Consider the following 24,035-nt stretch of genomic DNA (forward strand, 5'->3'; position numbering starts at 1 on the left):
ACAGACGCAAATGTTGCATAATAATGCATTTTTCACATTTGTTTTTCTTTTATAGGTACGTCAACACCTGTTTTTGGCCAGGGATCCACAGGAATGTCAATGCCGTTCGGAAGTCCGGCAACACCAGGATTTGGTGCAATGGGAGGTTCAGCATTCGGTAAGTTACCAGTTACGTGTGAAACAAATGGTGATGTCCATAGTTGAATTTGTAAAATTATTTGTAATCTTTTCTAGGGGCTTCACCAGCTACCTTCTCTATCGGAACAGGCTCCAAGTCCACAGGGCAACGTCGTTTGCAAGCACGCAGGCAACACCCAAGGAAGAAGTGATCAGATGACTGGTCCAAGACCTGTCCTTTCAACTGTACATAATTGTTACTATTTTTTCGGCTGACCCAGATGCTGCTGCTGGGCTCTCGGTCAACCCTTCAGACTGCCAGGGCTGGTCAGGTGTATATTATCAAGGCCCACGGGGCGCGTAGATTTTAGAGCGGGTGTGTCCGCTAAAACTCATCGCTGATGGATTCTGTTGAGAAGATCTGCGATGGAAGAACAGGATGGATTATACTTGAAGAAATGAAAGATACAGACTTTCAATTCTGAACTTCGACATGAATTGCAATCCAGGCCTGTTGAAGAAAATTTTATTTGAACTTTTTTTTGTCTGGTAGACGAGTAATCAGATGCACGTTATTTTTAGATAAGTAAGGTATTTTTTTCTCTATGTAGTTAGTCTTTATTGTCATGCTTTCTAAGGGAATATTTTATCTGTTTCATTTAAAAAATGAAAAGCTGTTTTTGTCCGAATGCAATGCATAATAAACAGTTTAATTATTCACTTTTTCTGCATGTTCATTTAAGAATCATAAAAAGATCCTGTTGAGTTCATTACATTTGTATTATGTGCACTGACTTCTATCTGTTCAAAAACCAAAGCTGATGTTTTTAGCGCAACACTCTCACCTCCTTCACATGCTCAAGTGTGCTATTTGGCTGTTTTACTACCTCTCCAATATAAATGTGTATCTGTGTCCCAGCTGAACGGTTTTAAACTTTTTCACTTAATATCCAAGTTACTTTTATTGCACTTGGAGTAATTAAAGTCAGCACTGATTACATGCATAACCCAGCTGTTACATCAGCAGTCAATGTATTTGGCCGTCGGGCACAGTTTGCTCTTGGCCGTAATGATCAGAAATACACTTTTTTTCCTCAAGTTATTTTGTTTTATTGCTCTCTGTGCCTTAGTGTGTTTTGCTTCGGGTTGTATATTATGGGGGATTTGTATTTGAAGACACGAATGATGTTTTTCATAATAACGTGTGCAGAATTGAGACAACGTTGTTGAGAGTATGATTTATTTTATTACCGATCTAAGAGTTTTGGTCTAATTTCAAACTGACTTCAAGGAGAAATGCAGCTTTGAGTGAACCACAAACATGGATAATTTATATTTGACTGTAGTGCAAAAAAATACATTTAAAAGTGTGACGCTGCTGCTCTTTGTTGCAGACAAAACCCACCTGAAATATTTTTTGTTTAATCCTAGAGGGCTGTGAAAGGCATTTTGTATTTTAACTTATTTTTTGCATGCACAACCTTGTTTGAATTTTGTATGAATCATTCCTGGCTGTGTATGAATCCTATGGTTTGTGCATGCTTTTGATGTGTTTTACGATACCGAGATATAGCAATTACTCAACCTGTAATTGAATGGCATGTCTTAAGAACGTTCCTGAATGCGAATCTATCCGCAGATACCCTTTGAATTTAAGTCTTACCACCTTCTCAGGTCTGTTTAGTGAAAAGCGAGAATTATTTTTTTTCTACGTCTGTTCAACGCAGATTGTTGTATTTCTACATAACACTGGATTGAATTAGTACTATGATGCACAAATACATAAGCACAAAGCATCATTTTTAGGCCTTTTCTTTTTAATCTGGTAGACATGCATTTTGCTTTTCAATCCTCCTGGCTGCATATCCCGACAATAATTGCAGGGGACCGGGCGTTTTTTTTTTTTTTTTAATCCCCACATGTAGACTGTTGAGAAAATGAGTCAAGCTGTGAATGTTTGAGAGCTGTTGTATTGGTTGTGTATTTTTCAGATGTTGCTATAAGTGAATGCTTATGGTTTGTGTCTAAATGCCATTCCCACTAACCCTTGAGAGCGTGAATGAAGTAGCATACAGACTGTGATCTGCATCTGCTTGAAGTTATGAAGATGACATGCTGGTTTTAAAATGAAAATAAATAAAAAAAATCAATGATGCAAAATGTAAAGCTGACTTTTCGTATGTGTATTTTACTTATGAATTGTGTTTATTAATCCATCCAGGTTAAAATGTCAATATAATTATGAGACTTGGAGCTTCAAAGTTTGATTTCATTCATTTCAATCTTTGACATAACCTTACTCAGTCAATATTAAAGATAACAAGGTTGTACGTAGGATGATTTTATGCAGAAAACAACAAATCACAAAGTGACTTGCTTGGTTTTTACAAGCAATGTTACAATGATTCACATGGTCATTTCACTTCAATTGAAGTTTAAAGGAAAACACCACAGTTTTTCAATAATTTACTATGTTCTTACCTCAAATTAGAATAATTAATACATACCCATATTTTTTCAATGCGTGCACTTCATCTTTGTACAGCACGTTGTGAATGTGTTAGCATTTAGCCTAGCACCATTCATTCCTTAGGATCCAAATAGGGATTAATTTAGAAGCCACCAAACACTTCCATGTTTTCCCTATTTAAAGACTGTTACATGAGTAGTTACACAAGTAAGTCTGGCGGCACAAAACAAAATGTGTTTTTAAGAGGATAAAAATGAGAACTATATTGTATGGCGGAAGAGTACTTAGTTTGCAGCACTTCGTCCTCGGTGCGCAGTAACATCATCACTCCTGAGAACTTCCTCTCTTGCTCAAACTTCCGAAGTCAGGAGTGATGATGTTACTGCGCACATTATTTTGTGCACCACCAAACTTACTCATGTAACAGTCTTTAAATGGGGAAAACATGGAAGTGTTTGATGGCTTCTAAATTCATCCCCGTTTGGATCCTAAGGAATGAATGGGTCTAGGCTAAATGCTAACACATTCACAACGCGCTGTACAAAGATTAAGTGCACGCATTGAAAAAATATGTATTTATTTGTCTATTTTGAGTTAAGAACATAGTAAATAATTGAAAAACAGTGGTGTTTTCCTTTAAAATAACTTCAGTGAGGCAGTATTTATAAACGAATGTATTTGCATATGAACCTCATCATGTCAAGTTCAAACAATCTTGATATCACCCATCACATTTCAATGAAAGCTCACAGGTGTCAATAACTAAGTAGTTGTAGTTCAGATAAGAAAAGACAATAAAGTCCTTCAGGATTCTTGATTTTTGTGTTTCTTTCTGTTTCTCTTTCTTTTCTTTTTTAAGCCCGGGTTTGTAAGATGCTCGTTTGTCATCTCTGAGTTCTCTTGTTCATCATCATCAGGTACACTTGATTCCTGTATGTCCTTCTCTTCCTCACCACTAGAGGGCAATGATGCACTATGACAATAAAAAAGTTAAATGGGTAAATCTCACAAGCAAATCTGATTCACGTTTCACCTCATTGTAATTAATTAAATATGTATTTTGCATTATAAATTCAATAGGAATTTAAGGAGCCTCTAAACATCACCTCCATCAAAAATCTGATAATGATACAGAACGCTCTCTGTATTATATGTTAATCAAATACTTTCCAGGGTTTCAGGGTTACGATTCAGATTTTTTTTTTTAAATGCTCATTTACAAGAAAACATGTCAGACGCACTTAAGAGTGTTTTCCCTCTGGGCTATTCATTTCGTTTTACACTTAAAGCAACCCTATGTAGTTTTTTTTACCTTCAAATAATCTTTCTAAAATTATTTCAGTGATAGAACAACTTTTAACTGGACAAATTGTACTGTTGCTGCAACCTGAGCAGCCTCCTAGCTGCTACAAGCACACTCTGAAAGTGGCGGTGGAGGGTAGAGCACACAGCCCCGCCCCTCCCCCTGCCTGCAGAAGAGTGTCTGATACCAAGCACTGTTGCGCTTTTCAACCACATGGGGGAGCTGTAAGTCATTTTTACATGGAAACTACACAGTGTTGCTTTAAGCAACAAAGTTAAGATACTAAAACTTAAGATATTAAAAGTGTAGCAGTCTCCCAAATCAAATGACATTATACTGTATGTAAACCAGAATATGAAGTTCCACTAAACTTACGTAATCACGACATTATCTCCTTCTATCTCCGGTGAACATCTCTCCAGCATGGCCACAAAGAATCCATGAGTCCGTGTTTTTGCCGGGTTAGCGCGAAGACACTGCGTGAAAGGGTCATGACCCCTTTCTGTCCAGTTTGGAAGAAGATGAACGAGTCTACAGAAAGACCCAGACAAAATTACTTCAAATCCTTCTAAGTATGCACTTATATAAATCAAATTTTAGATAACAACGTTCCTGACCTGAATCCAGGGTTCTCCTGCAGGCAGGCTGACACAACATTCTCATTCTCTTCTGAGTGAACGGAGCAGGTTGAATACACGACACGCTGAACCTGAGGAAACTGCAGAGCGTGGTTGAGACAGCGCAGCTGAAACGCAGCTAGAGCCTGCAGACGGCTGTCCTCCTGCGACTCGAACGCTTCATCTCGCAAACACACCATTCCTAAACAAAAATGGGACTTGGTTTACCACAGGTATATATGCGCAATGTAGATGTAACATATTATACTAGATTCAACTATATACAGCATAAAGTATTTAGGCTTTACGAAATCAAAGATCTTACCTGATCCGCTACACGAGGGGTCTAGAAGGATGTACTTTACTTCCTTGTATTCAGAGCTTAGTGGATCAACTTTTAGAAAATCCTGATTGGCCAGCTGCTGACACGTGACCCCGGCACGTAAGAGAAGGGTGCTCATGGTGGACAGACGTTTTGCGTCGAGATCAAATGCAAACAACTTCCTGTTTATCAGACAGGTAAAGGAAAAAATCTTTGAATACAGCAGAAACATACTAGACAACTTTTTACTTTTATGAACACAAGGTCCTTATGTCCAGTCCCTCTATTCTTCAGTTTAAGACAAGAAGCAGTACCCTTTATTTTTCATTACGGCAGCTAGATGGCTGGTTTTGTTTCCCGGAGCTGCGCAAGCGTCGATCACATGACTGCCGACTGGGGGGTTCAGAAGGAAAGCAGGAAGGCAGCTGGCCTATGAAAACATTTCACATTAACTTATGAGGTTTAACATAATGCAAACATATAAAGCGGGTGTTGTGTCTCACCTTGTCCTGTAGTATGATGTGGCCCGCTTTATACAGGAAGTGATCGTGAAAGTCCATTTTTGCACTGAAAACCAGAAGATCTTCGAGATGAACATCACAGAGAAATGCTTTTCCAGAGAGCTTATCAAGATCTTCAGGCCTGAAAAGATTAATTTACAGATGAAACAGACAATTCATTACCTTAAATAGTTAATAGTTTAATATTTTACAGAGGACAACTTACCGACCAGCTGTTCCATGATATGTAAATCCCTCTCGCTTTAAATAGTCAATGACATCCCCAAGAGTTGTTTTCAGTGTGTTCACCCGAACGTAGCGTGGAATGACGTCACCTAAAGATGCGGAGTATGCAAACGAACCTTAATTGATCAATCACTACTGCAACCATCTATTAACAAACTGAAAACCGATTCAAAACATTACCTGCAGTTAGTTTACTAAATGCAACACACACATTAACATGACGTCATATATATGTGTAATTACTGTGTAATTACCTTGCATCTGTTGAAAACCGGAAGGAATCAGATCCTCGTTTCGACTCACTTTCTTTTTGATTTTAATTCGTGCCAGAGCAGCTTGTAATCTGGAGCGATGTTTCATCACCAGGACCTTCCAGGTGCCTCCACATTTTACTCCACGTCCCATGAGCAGGTCATACACCAGCACCTGCATTCACACACGCGCGCGCGCATACAGTAATGTACATCTGTCGTACATAAACACAGTCACGTTGTTTGCAAGATGCTTACTTTTGCCAGATTTTTTTGGAGTTTCGTTTCTTTGAGAAATCTGGTGCTGTTGATGATCTCCTGCAGAACCGATGAGTATTTTTGTGTTTCACACACCAGTGCAAATAGTTGCTTGATATTCTGCATATAAAAACAATGCACGTGTTTTATCAGAGCACGAATAAGAAATGACATGTCACTTGGTGAAGGGAAATTTACGTTACGTTACTTTAATGCATAAGTGTCTGGTCAGATATATAAGAACTTACTTGGTATTTACTCTCATAGACAAGAGTTTTTACAGCCCCCTTCTTCTGCTCCACTTTATCAAGAATCTCTGCTGCTTTAATATAAAGAGCCATTATAAAAATAACTATCGCTTAATACAGCAAAACAGCACTTGTAGCTTTATAAACTCAGATATATCTAAACTAACGTCCTAATAAACTCAATTCCTCATGCTCGAGACCCAAAATACACACGTTTTCATATTTGCCTACTAGTTACGGTAGTGTCGCACACGCAGCATGTTCGCAGCTGCTTGCGACAACGTGGAACGTTTTACGGTAGTCACGATATTAATAAAAGTCCACTAGGGGGAAACAAAGATAAAAGTTAATAATACAGCTACTCTCAATTGATGCTGCTAGCTCGGAAACTGTACATGTTATGAAGAAATGTGGTGATGTATAAATTACCTTAGAATTAACAGGTAAAAATAATTATAAAAATGTGCATATAAATGACCCGCATAAGCTATTGGAGAAACTGGCGTGTTGTTCACCTCACAATCAGAATTGCTAATTACTAAACGGACACTTACAAAGTTAAGACCCCATTGAAACCCATCGAAAGTCCTGTGAACTATTAATCATATGTGTGAATTTGTTCCCTGAAAGAGTTTCAGTTTTAAGGTAACTTATGTAATGTATTCGAGTAACGTAAACATTGCCGTGGGCTGATAAACCGAAATGTTTACCTGTTAAATAAGCTGAAATGAAAGTTAACTTTATCTTTGTTTGTTTTAGATATTTCAACGCCATTATGTTTTATCATGGAGTAACTCACAGTCAATGTAAAAATTAGTTGAATTGGATGTTACGAAAAACATAACGTGAGTGTTTGCCCGAAGCGCTGTCTAATGTAAACTCATCCATGAATGGGTTACTATGTTTCAGACGACATTTTACATTCCACACGAGACTCATTTTAGCTGTATATCACATAACCAGGCCATTGTTAGGTCACCCCAGAGTATGTCCTGTACATTTCTATAGGGGTTTAGATGCTACAGGGGTTCATCCTTAAGATCTAGGGTTATAAAGGTGATAAGCAGCATTCCTTGAGCTTGGATGACAGTGTGCAACACAACCCCTGGATTTTTTTAAAAAGAAAGCTGAGAAGTAACTTTTCTTAGATGTAATGTAAAATTCACAGTATGTACAAGTTCAAAAAGTGTCTAAACCTAATCTGAAATGTTGGCATTTTGTGTCTTTAGTGGTGCCACCACAAGCTTTTAGGACATGTGTGTGTCATAGATTGGGCAACTTTGTCTTGCAACTCTGTGGCTCAGGAAATGATGTCATTAGGCTCCTCCTTCTCTTCACCTGAACAGAGGGTAGGGCCAGACAGACTCGGTCTGAACAGACAGGAAAAAAACAAGGAACAGATCACAACCCTCTGGTCTTTGACAGACAACCTTTTTTTTATATGAAAAAGTCAAGTTTAGAAGAGGATTCGAATTGCATAGGATTTATTTAACAGCTTTTAAAATGGATGTCCCAGAGAACTCCCCAGGGAATATGGGGCTGCTGAAAACTTTCGACGCTTCTGAGTTTGGGAGTTGGGAAAAGATTGGCTCCGGCGGCTTCGGACAGGTGTACAAAGTACGACATATGCAGTGGCAAACATGGCTGGCTATCAAGTGCCCTCCCAGTCTTCATTCTGATGATAAGTAAGTATGATTAATTTACTTTTTTTACTTTTATGGCTTTTAAGAGGAGTGTATGATGTGTTTGTGTGTGTTTCAAAATCGTCTGAAGGACAAGTTGGGTTTGTTTATGCACTATGGACCCTGATACATTATGTGAATTGTTTACTTGAGGTCAAAAGTCTGTGTATTTTGGGCTTTGAAAAAAGTTCACAGTATTGATATTAATGACGTCCTCTATGCTATAAATGCATCTGTATTCTGTTCATGTCATTTGTTTTAGTTGCATGCAAAAAGCCCCGGACCTCAATGTGTTTCTTCCCCAAGAAACTGCTTACAATGTATTGCCTACAGCTATAAGTAATACCACCCCCCACCACATACACATACACAGTAAATCACTATGAATATGTAACACCCTGTCTGAATAAAGTTACTTTCAACTTTATCTGTGTTGTAACATGACAAGGAGTGGCTGTAGGAGCTTTGTTTCCAAGGAACTTTCAATACACACAGTTCTTGCAATCCACACAGGTGTTGCATTCACACGCATATTTACAAAGCTATATCATCCCACACTCAACATTAAGATGGCATTTACCTTAATTTCCGTGATGGCGACCTTTACTTTAGTCTTAAATTGCTAATGAATAACTTTGGCATGACAGTGAATACTCAATCTGATATGGCGAATGACTTTATTTGGGTTCAATGCGTGCATGTTGTAATTTTGGAGGTTTTTGTGTATCCTGTTCCTGTAGCTCAATGGTAGAGCTGTGCCTTAGTTTGCATGTTGAAAGGTTGTGGATTTGATTCTCAGGGGACACATGCATTGATAAAAGTATATCTTAAATGGAGAGTCGCTTTGGATAAAGCATCTGCCCAATGAATGACACTTACTGTATGTGGGTCTGTTGATATTAGGAATAGTTGCAAGGCAGAGAAATAATATTGTGCAATAAATTGACTGCCATACAGTGTTTATGAATTAGTTGAATGCAAGTCCGAGGGTTTAGTGTAATTGTATTGATATGCACTTCTGGCCCGATAGACATACATGTTTGTACTTTATACAGAAGAGGCACTGATTCTACCCGTGTTATCAGAGAACAGACACTGTTGAGGTCATTAAACTTCTTCATAGGAAATATTGTGACAATGGGACGTGCAAACAGACCATTAACGCTGACTGATGCTTTGATCAGATTTTGCTAAAGGCGCTTTCAGGCGTGACATATTGCAGTAACCTTGCACATCCTCTTGCAAAACAAGCTTTTGAATGATGTGTAAGGATGTCACTCACGTCGCCGAACAAGGGTGAAGGGGGTTCTAATAGAAATACTCTGTGTGACCCGCAACATGGGTTATCAGCACCTGTGATCTGCAAGGTACAAGAATTCTAATTGGCCTCCCCCATCTAAACAGGGCAGAAGTTTAAATGCACACTTTGTCTGCCCGCCATTATCAGGACTCTGCTTTTGTAAAGTTGCCGAACCGGTCGAGTTGGAACATTTTTTTTTAAGAAAGAACTGCTTTTGTTTAGCTGAAAAGGGTGGCAGAACAGGGTAAGGGTACAAGAAACATTAGCATCCACCTCTGCGCTACCTGTTAATTTTTCTTCCACTGATTTCAGATTTATATACCATTAATGTTTGCATCAAATAGCCTGATGAAGTTGTATTGCTGTGAGTGTTTTCTTCCAGAGCTAGTTTTGTAACAAGCACTGGCTTACTAGTTCATCAGTACTGAGAAGAAAACATTAAACTTGTTGTATTATGATTAAAGGTGCAATCTGTAACTTTTATGCTTAAAAATAAACAAAAATCAGGTATTGAAAAAGTATAAACAATCACCTTCTCCTTACCTCAATTCACAGCGCTAAGCTTATAATAATGATTGTTGAGCTGTCATATCTGATTTCGCAGGGAAAAATTTGTTGTTTTTCAATACACCTAAATATAGATGGTTTCAGCAACAACAACAATAAACAAATAGCTTTCGTCACACAAACTTAGACTTCCACAAAGAATTAATAACAGCATCCATACGGCAAAAAATATATATTTTTAAATGTATTTAAAAATATTTTTTAATATATTTTTAAATATTTTTAAAATATATTTTAAAATAGGTTTTTTTTATATATTTACATTTTTTTAAAATATATTTAAATACATACAAAAAATTTGCTGAAATAATATATTTTGAAAAGTTTACAAAAATTTATTTTTCACACACACGCGCACACACACACACACACACACACACACACACACACACACACACACACACACACACACACACACACACACACACACACACACACACACACACACACACACACACACACACACACACACACACACACACACACACACACACACACACACACACATATACATATATACATATATTTATATATATTTTATATATATATATTTTATGTTACAAATCTGTAATATATCATCAGGTATATTATATGGATCGAAAAGGTTCATCAAAGTTGTCCAAAGACAAAAATGGGTATTGTTCAAAACACAAAGAAAACTTTTATGAAAGGTTTAATCCACTTCAAATGTGTATATATCATATATTATAAATATACTTTCAACTGAAACATATACACTTTATAAGATGTTATATTTTACACATACTTTACAAAATGTTATATTTTGTGAAGGAAAAAATATATTTTTGCCCTATGGGTTGTAGAATTAGAAATTAATTTTTTGCTCCTGAAATACATTTCAAAATGTATGTTAATATATGAAGGTTAAAAAAATATATTTTAGAATGAAAAATATATATTTAATTAAGCTTTACTTCTTACAAAATGTATTTAGCATATATTTAAAACACATTTTTAGCCAGATCATTTAAAAAAAAATTTGCCGTATGGGTAGATTATTTTTGATAACAAGCAAAATACTGTAGATAACAAGTAAATTATCTTACCAAATCATAGCTAAAGTATATCACCTGGCTGCTACACTGAGCTAACGTTACTATATAAAATAAATGTATACAATGTTAACTACAGAACGACTGCCAAACCAAAAAAAAATTATTTTCGAAAAGATAATTGTTCTAGAGGTCAGTTTAGCCACTAGTCACTCCATTAAACAAACACAGACCAGCAGTTAAATTCAAGCCAGGCGCATAACCGCGACAACGTGCGTGCGTCCGATAAAACCATTGATAGACAACATAAACAGCTATTTTTGGACTAAACGCAACTTCCGGTATACTTTCATATAGAATTAATAACAAAAGTGTCATTTTACAGTAGTTTATTTCTGAAAAGTTAAATAAATGACAATTACCGTCATTCATATTTATATCATAGTGAAAGCGTATCAACTATTACACTGAGCTAACGTTACTGTGTCAAATGAATGTATACAATGTTAACTACAGGTCATTGAATTCTTGCCTGGCTGTCAAACCTCTCCACACAGCTGTGATCCATGCTCATCGTCTCCCCTCGTCTTTAGCAAACCAAAACATTTTATTGTCGACGAGGTATTCGTTTCAGAGATCCGTTTAGCAACTAGCCAGACCGATAAATAAATAAACAGGAAGTTCACTTCGGTTCAGGTTTATAAGTATGTAGAGTTTCCTACAGTTGTATGTTTTAAACAGATGGTGACATAGAGGCAAAAGTTACAGATTGGATCTTTAATTTTAATTTAAGTTTATTTACTCATTAAACTGGCATATACTTGTCTGAATTTTAAGGAAACAATAAAGGAAGATGCTGACTTACTGTGACATCGCAGTTTTTTTTAGATAAGTGGTTACTTCACCTTAAGAGTCATCTTGAGTCATATTGTTTCAAAACCTTTTGACTTTGATGAAATGGATTATCTAGCAGAACATTCTCGTTCATTCACTCTTATTAGGAATAAAAGGTAGAAAAGCTGTCATTAAGGTGGTACCATTTCAAAAGTACCTAAAGGGTGCATATTAGTTCCTCAACGGTACTTCACAGATACATTTTGGTACTTCAAAGGTACATAACCGTATCTATAAGTGATATATTAGGATCTTTTTTAAGTGTACCGTCCCAGTGACAGCTCTGTACCTTTATTTCTGACAATGTACAATGAAAGTAAATGCTGTCCCTGATCCACATCCACTTTCAGTCTTTGAAATCACTCACTTATGTTCTGCTAAATGTTGTTTTTTTATCTTCTGTTTGTGAAAAGTTTATTTTCTAATAAATTGTCGCTTAATTATCTAGAATTTTAGCTCAGTTTAAACGTGTGGCCTGACTTTTGACTTATAACTAATAAAATGAATTGTATATGATCATAGAGAACAAAATAGCAGTCTACGTCAATCATTGGTGAAGATTGACATGCAATAAAAAGAGAAATGATGTCAGGTAAACGTAGTTATTAGGTTGTGCCAAGCTCATAAAAGCTATTTGTGTGAGTTCGAAAGCTACTTCAAATGTGTACCAGCTGTAATGTCAAACAGGGCATTTGACCTCCGGGTAAACGCATTGTGACATTTTACATTACAGGCTTCCGGACAATAATGTTGATTCGCTCGGGTCCAACAGGTTTTATTACCTTCCCTTATCTTTTTTTTAAGTCTCTCGATGTGATTTCTCTATGATCTTTTTTAATAACAGGGTGTGTCGTCATTAACATTTTTTCATAATTAAGGAATATTTTTAATTCCTCATAAAAATGATTGGCTACAGCTGTTTAAGACTTTTTACAGGTTCAGAAAATCCAGCACACTTTAAAGTTAGCAAGGACATTTGATTATCCTAACGAGATAATATTTAACACGCTGAGAATATTTAACCTGCATTTACCAAAATATCAAATTGTCTGATCATTTTTGCTTTTTCAGGGAGCGTGCAGAACTGTTGGAGGAGGCGAAGAAGATGGAGGCGGCTAAGTTTCGCTACATTCTTCCTGTATACGGCATCTGCAGCGACCCGCAGGGACTGGTGATGGAGTACATGGAGACGGGCTCTCTCGAAACGCTCCTGGCCTGTGAGCCTTTGCCCTGGGAGCTGCGTTTCCGAATCATCCACGAGACGGCGGTGGGGATGAACTTCTTGCATTGCATGAACCCACCACTTCTTCATCTTGACCTGAAACCTGCCAACATTCTGCTGGACGCACATTACCACGTCAAGGTGAGATGGAGCGAGACACTTCTTGTATAGATGGGGTTTGACTCCTCAATAGATTTCATCTCAGCCCTGAAAAATGATTTATTAGATACAGGCATTATTATCTGACTCTTATAGCATATTGAAAGTTCGTAAAAGAAAGATGAATTTATTAAAAACTTGAATTTACTTTAAATGTATGCATATGGCAACCTACAGTGCAAGACTTCGAGCCTGCATTGCTCTACCAGTCACTATACAGAAACATAATCTTAAAGGGATAGGTCACCCAAAAATTACCTATTACACATCCTTAAGTTGTTCCAAATCTGTATCAGTTTTTTTGTTCTGTTCAACAAAAATGTAAAAAAATTGTAACCAAGCAGATCTGGGGCACCATTGACTTCCATTGTAGAAAAAAATCCCACTATGGAAGTCATTGGTCCCCCAGATCTGTTTCGTTACATTTTTCAAATATCTTCAAATTTATATACAACTTGAGGATGAGTAAATAATTTTCCAAATTTGTATTTTTGGGTGAACTACGCCTTTAATAAGGGTGTACGTAAAAGGTAGATGTATAGCACAGAGATCGAGCCAGGACTAAAAAGATAAACTATTTCTGATCCTGATTACGCTTTTCACGTTCACCTAAGCACCCTGTCGACGTGATGAATTTTATCTTAATCCAGCGCTGACGACCGAACAACAGTTTAAAGCTCTGTGGTGTCAGATCGTTTGTGCAGAAAATTTGGTAAGGATTACAGAAGCCACAGGGAGATGGACGCACCCCACCATTTTCTTTTCACTGTCCCCCTACATACTTTTCCAGAAAAATCCCTGAGGGTCCAAAAGCTTTCCCATGCATTATCCTGTTTTATATCCAGCCTTCCCATGGATGAGTAAGCAGGTGTCACGAGGGATGGGTGGGAATCGTCGTGCTGGATTGAAAGGGCTGGATGTAAACACATAGCCCGGGCGAGTCTGAACAAGCTAAAGCTAGGCAGTGTTAATGAAGAGCTGACACACACACATACACACACCTACACATGCGTGCAGGCATTTACAGAAACATTAGGGCTTCCCTAACTAATAGACAACCTGTAGGGCACGGCCGCCTCTACCATGCCCTCCTGGAAAAATCCACTTGCTTTTTAAAGTAACACCCTTAAAATATCTGGTGACATTTAACGACTTGAAAAAACTTATTATTTTCTTTCTCGTTCTCCCATTTTAGATTTCTGACTTTGGGTTGGCAAGGTGGAATGGCTTTTCCAGAAATGACGATATAAGCCGTGATGGTTTCTGTGGGACGATTGCATATCTCCCTCCAGAACGAATCACTGAGAAAGATCGAATATCTGACACCAAACATGATGTGTACAGGTTAGACATTTTTGGGAATACTGTATGATATATGAAATGATTTTTAATAAAAATACAAATGATCTAACAGATGTTTATTGTTCTTTAGTTTTTCCATTGTTATCTGGGGAATTCTTACACAGAAGAAGCCGTATCAAGGTAAGACAGAAAGTAAAATCAAATTGCGAATGTATAGTGTGACTCTGTCTATGAAATCCAAGCCAATGATCTTACTCGTCCAATATTCAAGGTTATATTTTCTTAGAAGGATTTTATGTGGAAAACAGTCAATCACAAAAAATGACAGGCAGGGTTACATATGTTCATCGTATTGACTCTTCAAAAACCCTTCTTTGGTAATCATCTATATTTAGTCCTCAAATCCCAAAAGCTTTGGTTTATTGGCATTCGGTTTCAAAATAATTCAGTCATTAGGGAGATTACAGTCTTACTTAAGTACCCAGTGGAGGTGTGTGTTTTTGGGAGACGTGTTTACCGCCAATGATTTCCTGGTAAATCAACAAGGGCAAATGAAATGCTTTTTAGTAACCAGCAGTTATAGGAACGCAATGTGAAAGAATGAAAAAACAGGTTTTTCATCATGAGGTACTGTAGAGGGCTGTTGTTTTTGGCAAACAGGAATAAAATCTGTTGGCTGGCAGACAATCCTTCTCAAACCAGAAATAAAGAAATCAATGTCTTTATGCACAATGAGGGTTAAAATAACAGGATATTAAACTGTAGGCGCTTCTGTTTGCTTTTTGACTAAGTGTCATAAAATGCCCTGGAAAACAAAAAGGTGTTTTGAATTTTTTTTTCCCGGTCTTCTGAAAATATCTTCACAATCCTTCTTTTCTTTTTGACATTTATCGGGTTAGTCTTGTAAAACATGCCGAGGACATGCCCGGGTATCCATTGTACATGCATCAAACAATCAAAGCCTAAAACTAAATGAGATTTTGGAGGAACACATTTTTTATTACATTTAATTACACCATTACTATAATGCATAAAATTATTATTTAAAGTTTTTATAGCTACTAAAATGCCTTTTAATTTATGCTTATTTACAAAAAATGTGGGGGGGGGGGTTAAAACATTTATGACCCTATCTGTGTATTCCAGGCTAAATTCTCAATTTTATTATCAAGATTAGATTTAAAGGGAACATATGATGAAAATCTGACTTTTTTCATGTTTAAGTGCTATAACTGGATCCCCAGTGCTTCTATCAAGCTAGAAAATGTGAAAAAGATCAACCCAGTAACTTAGTTTCTATGCAAGCATGTAAAAAAACAGGTCTCCTTTTAAATTATGCTCCCCTTGTGATGTCAGATGGGGATAATATCACCCATTAATCTGCACTGCACCATTAATCCAACCACGGCACTGCCATTTAGTGCAGAGATCAGCTCATTTGCATTTTAAAGGACACACCCAAAATGGCACATTTTTGCTCACACCTACAAAGTGGCAATTTTAACATGCTATAATAAATTATCTATGGGGTATTTTGAGCATAAACTTCACATACATTCTCTGGGGACACCAAAGATTTATTTCACACCTTAAAAAAGTCTTGTCAAATGTCCCCTTTAAAATTCGATTTCAGTCATTGATTTTAATCTTGAGGTGATCAGTCAATATTAAAGATATCAAGGTTATATGATTTCTACATTATGTTTTCATAGGCAGGGTAACTTTAAAAAAAAAAATTGAATAATCCCCCATTTAATTCAAATGTTTACTCTTAAACTCTTTAAATTTTGTGCTCTATATGTATCACAGGGGAAAACAACATCCTGCACATAATGGTGAAGGTGGTAAGGGGAAGTCGTCCAGATTTGGGGATTATCCCTCGCAGTCGTCCACAGGCCTGCTCCGGGTTCCTGACCTTAATGCAGAAGTGCTGGGCACATTCTCCAGAGGAAAGACCCAGTTTTCAAGGTGAGTGTCTTAGACTTTTATAAGTCATCAGATTGGTAATAATAACCACATGACCTGCTGACAAATGTAAACCAGCACTGCACATTGACAGAATATGCCAGATAACTGGGTTAATGAAATCACAAGTGATGCGGTTCAGTGAAATACCTGTTATGCCACACCGTATGATCTGTGTAACGTTTGTAAAGAGTGTATATGTTTGTTCTGTATTTAAGAAAGTATTTTTTATTACAATATTGGATATTTATGACATGTAAAATATATAAATTGATAAAATAATTATTAATATATTTATAATATTTAATATTTTATGGCATTGCATATACATACATACATACATACACACGTATAATTTTTCTTTGATTTTCCATAAAGGAATAGTGCACCCAAATTTATTCAGTGTCATTTATTTAGATTTTTTCTTCTTCTGTTGAACACACAAAATATATGTTAAAAAATGATGGTAACCGCACAGTTGATGGTACCCACTGACTTCCATAGTAGGAAAAACAATTACTATGGAAGTCAAAGGGTACTGTGAACTTACCATCATTTATCCAAATATCTTCTGTTGTATTAAAGGAAAACACCACCGTTTTTCAATATTTTACTGTTCTTACCTCAACTTAGACTAATTAATACATTAATGCACTTTTAATCTTTGTACAGCGCTTCTTGAATGTGTTAGCATTTAGCCTAGCCCCATTCATTCCTATGGCTCCAAACAAAAGTTTTATGTTGTGCCACCACACTTACTCGTGGTGTAACTACTCGCGTAACAGTCTTTAAATATGGAAAACATGGAAGTGTTTGGTGGTTTCTAAATTCATCCCTGTTTGGAGCTATAGGAATGAATGGGGCTAGGCTAAATGCTAACACATTCACGAGGCGCTGTACAAAGATTAAAAGTGCACGCATTGAAAAAAAGATTGGTATGTATTAATTAGTCTAAGTTGAGGTAAGAACATAGTAAAATATTGAGAAACAGTGGTGTTTTCCTTTAAACAAATTAAAGAAACTCATACAGATTAACACGAGGGTGAGTAAATGACAGTATTTTCATTTTGGGTGAACTGTCCCTTTAAAAGCTAACTTTTTTTGTTTAAAATAAAGAACAAATTAAATACCATTGCTCTAAAATTGCCGTCTTCTTTAGAAATCACATCAGAGGCTGAGGAGTTGTGCAGTAAACCCCATGAGGAGTCGAGGCCTTCAGTTTCTTCAGAAGCCGAATGTTCGCCCTGCCCTACCCCAGCCTCCAGTGAACAGGTAACATCAGTATGCACATCATGTTTATACATTTTCCGCTTTTCATGATATCTTCACATAGTTAGTCATATGGATACAAAGGAAGTTATCCTGTTACTATATTTAGTCATTTAGATTTGTCATTTAAAGACCTTCGTAATCTTGTTTAAGCAACTCTTTGGTATTTGGTACATAGCATAAATATTCTGCCAAGACAGTTTCCCAGAAGCATCAAAGAATGTCGCCAAACTGCATGGTTAACCTTAAGCCCTTCTGCATATGCATATACATATACAGATTATGTTAGGAAGAATGTTCGGATCTTTATTAATCTTGTTTTTGAGAGATTTTTGTAAAGCAATTTTGAAGCACCATTGACTTCCATAGTAGGACAAAAAATACTAGGTGCTCCAAAACTGTTTGGTCAAAATATTTTCCATTGTATTTAGCAGAACAAAAGAATTTTTACAATTGAGGAAATGATGACAGGATTTTCTTTTTTTGCTATAAGGAATGTATTTAGTCCCAGAGGACCGACTGTAATAAATGTAGGACCGTATTCCCATTGTTTACCACTATTCAAATGTTCTCTTACAAACTACTTTTCATGCAGACCAACAACCAAAAGCCAGTGAGGCCGAAGTCAGCCATGTTACCCGAGAAGGACTGCAGCCTCTCCGAACTGCTGACTCAAATCGACTCGGGCTTCTCACGCAGTTTCAGCAACGTCAAAGAAGAATCCCTCGAGAGCAAAGACAATACCAGCAAGAGATTGTCAGGCATCTCCTCCGTCGACTCCGCTTTCTCATCTCAAGGCTCCATTACTTTGTCCTTTGAGAAGGAAAATGCAGTCAATGGTAAGCAAAAAGGCTCACATGGGGGTATACAGAGGAATTTGAAGGTAAATGCTTAAACTCTTTTTCCCTAATTGTTTCCGTTCCATTACAGACTCCAGTGAAATACAGAAGAAGAAACTTTGTGATGCTATTCGCACCGAAGACATCGCCAAGCTGATGAAGATCCTCCAGCCGCAGGATGTCGACTTGCCGTTGGAGGGTGCCTGCAACTTGCTTCACTTTGCAGTGTCTCTGGCCAACGAGGAGGCTGTAAAATTTCTGTTGCTTAGCAACTGCAATCCGAATTGGCAAAATGGCAATGGAGCCACACCCCTTCACCTGGCCGCCGAAAAGCGACTGAAAGGAGTGGCTGAGATCCTCCTAAGCCGCAAGACGACTAACGTCAACGCCAAGGATGAGGACCTGTACACGCCTTTGCATTTCGCAGCCCAAAACGGAGACGAGGCCCTGACACGTATACTGTTAGACCGCTGCGCCTCCATCAACGAGGTGGACGCTCAGGGTCGCACGCCGACGCACATCGCCTGTCACCACGGACAGGAGAACGTGGTCAGGGTCTTGCTAAGTCGCGGTGCGGACGTCCACGTCAAAGGGAAAGACGATTGGACGGCGCTGCACCTTGCTGCCTGGAAAGGGCATCTGGGAATCGTGAAGCTCCTGGTGAAGCAAGCAGGTGCCGACGCAGACGGCCAGACATCAGACGGTCGCACGCCGCTCCATCTGGCATCACAGAGGGGTCAGTATCGAGTGGCGCGGATCCTCGTCGAGCTCGGCGCTAACGTCCACCTGACGTCCGACGGCCTTCACACTCCGCTTCACATAGCTGCAGACACCGGCCACACCAGCACTTCCAGGTTACTCGTGAAACACGGCGCCGACATCCACAGCCAAACAGCAAACGGTTGCACCGCTTTGCACCTGGCTGCCCACAAAGGCCACCTGGCCACAGTTAAAATGCTTCTGACGGAGGGCGCCGACCCTCAGAGCGGGAACCACGCTGTTCGCACGCCGTGTCACCTGGCTGCCGAGTTCGGTCACTGCGAGGTCCTCAAAGAGCTTCTGCAGGGTCGCCCCGAGTTGGCCAACGCTCCGGACAAGGACGGATTCACGCCGCTTCACTTTGCCGTACGCGCCGGCCACAAAGACCTCATTTGCGCCCTGCTCGAATGCGGTGCCGATGACGCGCCTCTTTCTCCTCAACCCGTCACAGAGGGTACGCCAGAGCACACGTCAGAATCCGAGCCCGAAAGTCCGGTTCCTCTAACCCCGAGGAAAGTGGTGATCCTGAAACTCACTAGCACCAAACGCAAAGATGCCAAACAGATCCCTGTAGACTCGCTATGCGAAACGGCCACTTGTTGAAGGCTCATCCTGGCCTCGGACTATAGGAACGTTTCGTGAATCTCTCTCTCTTTATGCTCATAGACACTTTCTCCCACTTGTTAACATTCCTACTTTTGACTGATTCATGCTAGAAAAGAGGGACTCTTCTTATCCGGTGGGATTTATTGTACATATTGTAATTATTTGGTTGTGGCCATTTGGAATAGCAACATTTATATTATATATTTGTCCAGGGGTTCGAGCTCTCATTGGCTTTCCGTCTTAATACTACTGTTATATTGCGATTGGAAATGCGTTCATGTATATATATCATTACTGTAGATAGAGCCTGTACTTCCTTTGCCATAGTCCACTCCCTGTTGTTTTCGTGCCATTGTTTATCCATTCCTGTTTTTGTTACGCGTCTCAGATTTCACAATCTCATTCTTCTACCTGTCACCAGAGTACATTGATGATTAATGTAGCCTCAAGCCAAACCTTCTCCGCCCCACTCATATACAACACTTCTCAAAATGGCACTTCAAAAAATTGAGATTTGGAGCTGTTCGGCGGTTAACCAACCGGTACAGTGTTTTGCCAAGGCTTTTACTAAGATTTATATACAAGTAAAACAAGGTCTGTGGTTTATATTAGTTAAAAATGGTTTCTCAATTCTACCATTGGCTACATAAAAATTCCAATGGTTATTGTACCAAATTACACACAGAGACAACTCTCAGTCCTAGCATAGTCAATAACTTCCGTTTTAAAAGCGCACATGGTTGCAAAATTAAAGTGGTAGTTCAGCCAAAAATGTATATTCTGTCATCACTTACTCAAGTTGTTACAAACCTGTGTATATTTTTATACTTTTATAAAAGTTTTGCTGAACACAAAGAAATATATTTGTAAGCAAGCAGAAAACAGAAGCACCATTGACTTCCATAGTAGGAATGCAAAATACGCAATGGTGCCCAAAAACCGTTTGGTTATAAACATTGCTCACAAAATATCTTCCTTTGTGTTTAGCAAAACAAAGAAATGTATAAAGTTTTGAAATAACATGAGTGCGAGTAAATGATGACAGAATTTTCATTTTTGTATGAACTATCCCTTTAAAGGGACACTTTTTTTGAAAATATGCTCATTTTTCAGCCCCCCTAGAGTTAAAAAATTTGAGTTTTACCGTTTTGGAACCAATTCAGCTGAGGTCTGGCGGTACCACTTTTAGCATAGCTTAGCATAATCCATTAAATCTGATTAGACCATTAGCATTCCGCTTAAAAATAAAGATTTTTTTTCCTATTTAAAACTTGAAAGTTACCAAGGGGACTATTTCCGGGCGCTGCGTAAAATCATTGCGCCTCCTGCAGCCATGGTACGGCAGCAATGTCCCTAATTATTAAGCCGGAATGAGAGTATAGTTCCTATAGGAACTTTTCTAGAGAAAATTTGAACTTTTAGTACACGATGAAACTACAGAAGAGTCAAGTTTTAAATAGGAAAAATATCAAAACTCTGGTCATTTTTGAGCGCGATGCTAATGGTCTAATTAGATTCAATGGATTATGCTAAGCTATGCTAAAAGTGTTAGCACCATACATGGAGATCGGCTGAATTGATTCCAAAAAGGTAAGCAGCAAATGTTTAACTTTAGGGGAGCTGAAAAATGAGCATATTTTCTAATAAAAAGTGGAGTGTCCCTTTAACATGCACTCTAAATAATGCTGGGTTATTTTTCAACCCACAATGGGGTCAAAAAGGGACAAACCCAGCCGTTAGGTTAAATTAACCAATACAATGCTTATTTAACCCAACAATGGGTTAAAGCAACCAAGCATAGGTTAAATTACAACCCAATTGGTTGGGTTCGTCCCTTTTAGACCTGTAATGCTGGGTTGAAAATAAGTGTAGCTTATGCTGTAAAACAAAATGGGGAAAGGTTTAATTATTGTAAATTACAGACCTTTTTTAACTAACTTATATACATTTATGCATTATGTCAAAAAGCCTATTTAAAAATCCAGTTTCATTTTGCAGATAAACTAAACAGCTTCCGTAAATAATGTTTCATCGTAAAGTTAAGATAAGTTAAAATATGTTCACATCAGTCATTATACTATCAGCTCATTCATCTCATGATACAGCAGCTCAAATCTCAGCAGCTCAAATAGCAGCACTGTGAGGTCAATTATATTCTTTAAATGGTTAAGTCAATAGTACTAATGGAGGTGAGCTTTTATAGAGCTATTTGGCTCGTATCATGGGAACATGCCCCGAGGAGGATCGCAGGTGTGGGTAGACATTATGAGGGGAGGATTGTATCCCATGTACCCTCATGTTCGGGCCATTGGCTCATTCCTAAGACCACTTTATCTTTTCATCGCTGCTTAAATCCCCTACGCAGAGCCTTTTTCGTGCCAAGGGGTGCATAGCTGTCATTACTCTTTACGTCTGAAACAGACAGCCCGATAATTGCCGAGATCTTTAAAATCTCTGTTTGCAGAGATCCGCAGAACTATTGAACTCTGGGTTGTGAATGGCTTTTGTGTTTGTGTTGCATCTGTGTATGCGTCTGTACTAACTAAATCTTCTGTAGCAGAGTATTGAGCTATTCAATGCCAACACCTCCCGCTTGACTCCTGTAGTTGATAAAGCTGCCTTGTTCTTCTTTTGTACAGATGAAAATATTTGTCACTTATCAATAGCGTTTGCACAGTTTTATATTTGCACAGTTTTATATTTGATGGAAAATTAAAGTGCGTCCCATGTATTTAAAAGTATCTGTTGTCTGTGACCTTTGTTGCACAAATCAATTTTTTTTGTCTCAATCTAATTTTGAGATCAGGAGCATCTTTGTTTTATTATTAAAGATCTTAAGGTTATATTTGCAAAATGTTTTTTACATTATGTAGGATGATTTGATATAAAACAGTAAAAAAATTCTTTTTTTTCACCTTTATTCAATCCTGTTACTGTAATACTATTATTATTAATAGTGAGTTTTGCTTACTATTGCTTCACAGTTGTATACATTATGCATTTATTCATTGTAGCATTGAAATTGTGACCTTCATATAAATGCAATCCCATGACACTCGTATCTAACAAATAACAAAGTGTTTGCCGATCCATGTGTAAACAGGAAATTACCCCACGTTTCCAAATATGTACATGTATCCGAAGGGACCGGCTTGTCTGTAGTTTTATGTGGAACCTAGACAGCAGGAAAAACTGCAAATCTAATACAAAGCCTTACTGTTGCTAAGTGTGCGGCGCCCAACGCCACCGTGTTATTTTAACACAACAACGTCCAGCCAAGATATGGAGCCTCTTCCACTTTTCTTGAAAACTGGTAGGGCTTGTTACGCGGGTTGCAAGATGATGAAGTTTTAAAGAACAGGGGCAGGCTTGAACCTGCTTGTGCACACTCACAAACACGTACGAACACCATCATCGGCAGATAGGAGAGCAGACACTTGGATGAATTTATCTGATGTATGAGGAGATGTCTGAGATGTGTAACGCACTTTTGATCCAATGAAAGTTAATCATTGACTATCTCTACAAACAGGAAAGAACTGAATGCTATTGTTTTTCATATCTGCAGTCACTCCATGGCCTAGTTCTCATTTATTGCATATAATAAAGTCTGACAATGTAATGATCAAGTGATGCATGTTAAACTTGATTCAGGATTCTTTTGATTGTAATTTAAAGACATAAAAATATAGCTAAATAATTCAGATGGTAGTGGTAAACATCAGAAATGAATGATAAAGATCAGTTCCAGTTCCAAGAAAAAATGTTAACAAGTATAAATGGGTGATGTCAGGGTGAGTAATGTCATCGTCAAGCCTTGAACCTACAGGTGTTTCCTTGAGGACAACTTGTTATTAGTAATGTACAAGATCTAACATGAATTACATTCTTCCTACATGAATACATGCATGAATCAGCCCATGATCTCAAAATCTCAATGCACCACCTTGTGGAAGTCAAATACAGTGTTGTAGTTTATGGTTATATATGCAAAACATAATGCATACAATAAATGCAATGTTTGTCCAGAGGTATAAAAAAGGGCAATGAATGAGAAAAGTTCAAATCAATTTTATTTATATAGCGCTTTTCACAATTGTTAATCTTTTCAAAGCATCTTTACATT

General features: G+C 37.9%; 3 protein-coding genes across 4 annotated transcripts in view; 2 read left to right on the plus strand and 1 right to left on the minus strand.

The window, feature by feature from the left end:
- Positions 1-2,029, plus strand: part of pom121 (POM121 transmembrane nucleoporin) — a 14,444-nt gene extending 12,415 nt beyond the window's left edge. The window contains exons 12-13 of the mRNA XM_065260515.2: positions 56-157; positions 235-2,029. Coding sequence (XP_065116587.2) covers positions 56-157; positions 235-329 — 197 coding nt within the window. The 3' untranslated portion in view covers positions 330-2,029. The remainder of the gene's footprint in view (positions 1-55; positions 158-234) is intronic.
- A 699-nt stretch (positions 2,030-2,728) lies between these two features.
- On the minus strand, positions 2,729-6,588 carry nsun5 (NOP2/Sun RNA methyltransferase 5). Of its 2 annotated transcripts, XM_065260518.2 has the most exons (11): positions 6,333-6,588; positions 6,085-6,204; positions 5,830-6,001; positions 5,556-5,664; positions 5,333-5,471; positions 5,144-5,259; positions 4,833-5,011; positions 4,508-4,709; positions 4,266-4,421; positions 3,374-3,560; positions 2,729-3,343 (listed from the first exon to the last, which is right to left on the minus strand). In XM_065260518.2, the coding sequence occupies exons 1-10, from the start codon at positions 6,423-6,425 to the stop codon at positions 3,392-3,394; spliced, it is 1,455 nt and encodes a 484-aa protein (XP_065116590.1). In that variant the 5' UTR covers positions 6,426-6,588; the 3' UTR covers positions 2,729-3,343; positions 3,374-3,391. The 2 variants fall into 2 exon arrangements, with proteins under 2 accessions (XP_065116590.1, XP_065116589.1); XM_065260517.2 differs by having other exon boundaries at positions 2,731-3,560.
- Positions 6,589-7,699: 1,111 nt separating this feature from the next.
- On the plus strand, positions 7,700-22,650 carry ripk4 (receptor-interacting serine-threonine kinase 4). Its single transcript, XM_065260514.2, has 8 exons — positions 7,700-8,017; positions 12,860-13,151; positions 14,365-14,513; positions 14,602-14,651; positions 16,281-16,439; positions 17,596-17,708; positions 18,301-18,544; positions 18,636-22,650. The coding sequence occupies exons 1-8, from the start codon at positions 7,836-7,838 to the stop codon at positions 19,904-19,906; spliced, it is 2,460 nt and encodes an 819-aa protein (XP_065116586.1). The 5' UTR covers positions 7,700-7,835; the 3' UTR covers positions 19,907-22,650.
- Positions 22,651-24,035: the final 1,385 nt, after the last annotated feature.

Source organism: Paramisgurnus dabryanus, chromosome 10, assembly GCF_030506205.2.
Source record: "Paramisgurnus dabryanus chromosome 10, PD_genome_1.1, whole genome shotgun sequence".
Classification (NCBI taxonomy): domain Eukaryota; kingdom Metazoa; phylum Chordata; class Actinopteri; order Cypriniformes; family Cobitidae; genus Paramisgurnus; species Paramisgurnus dabryanus.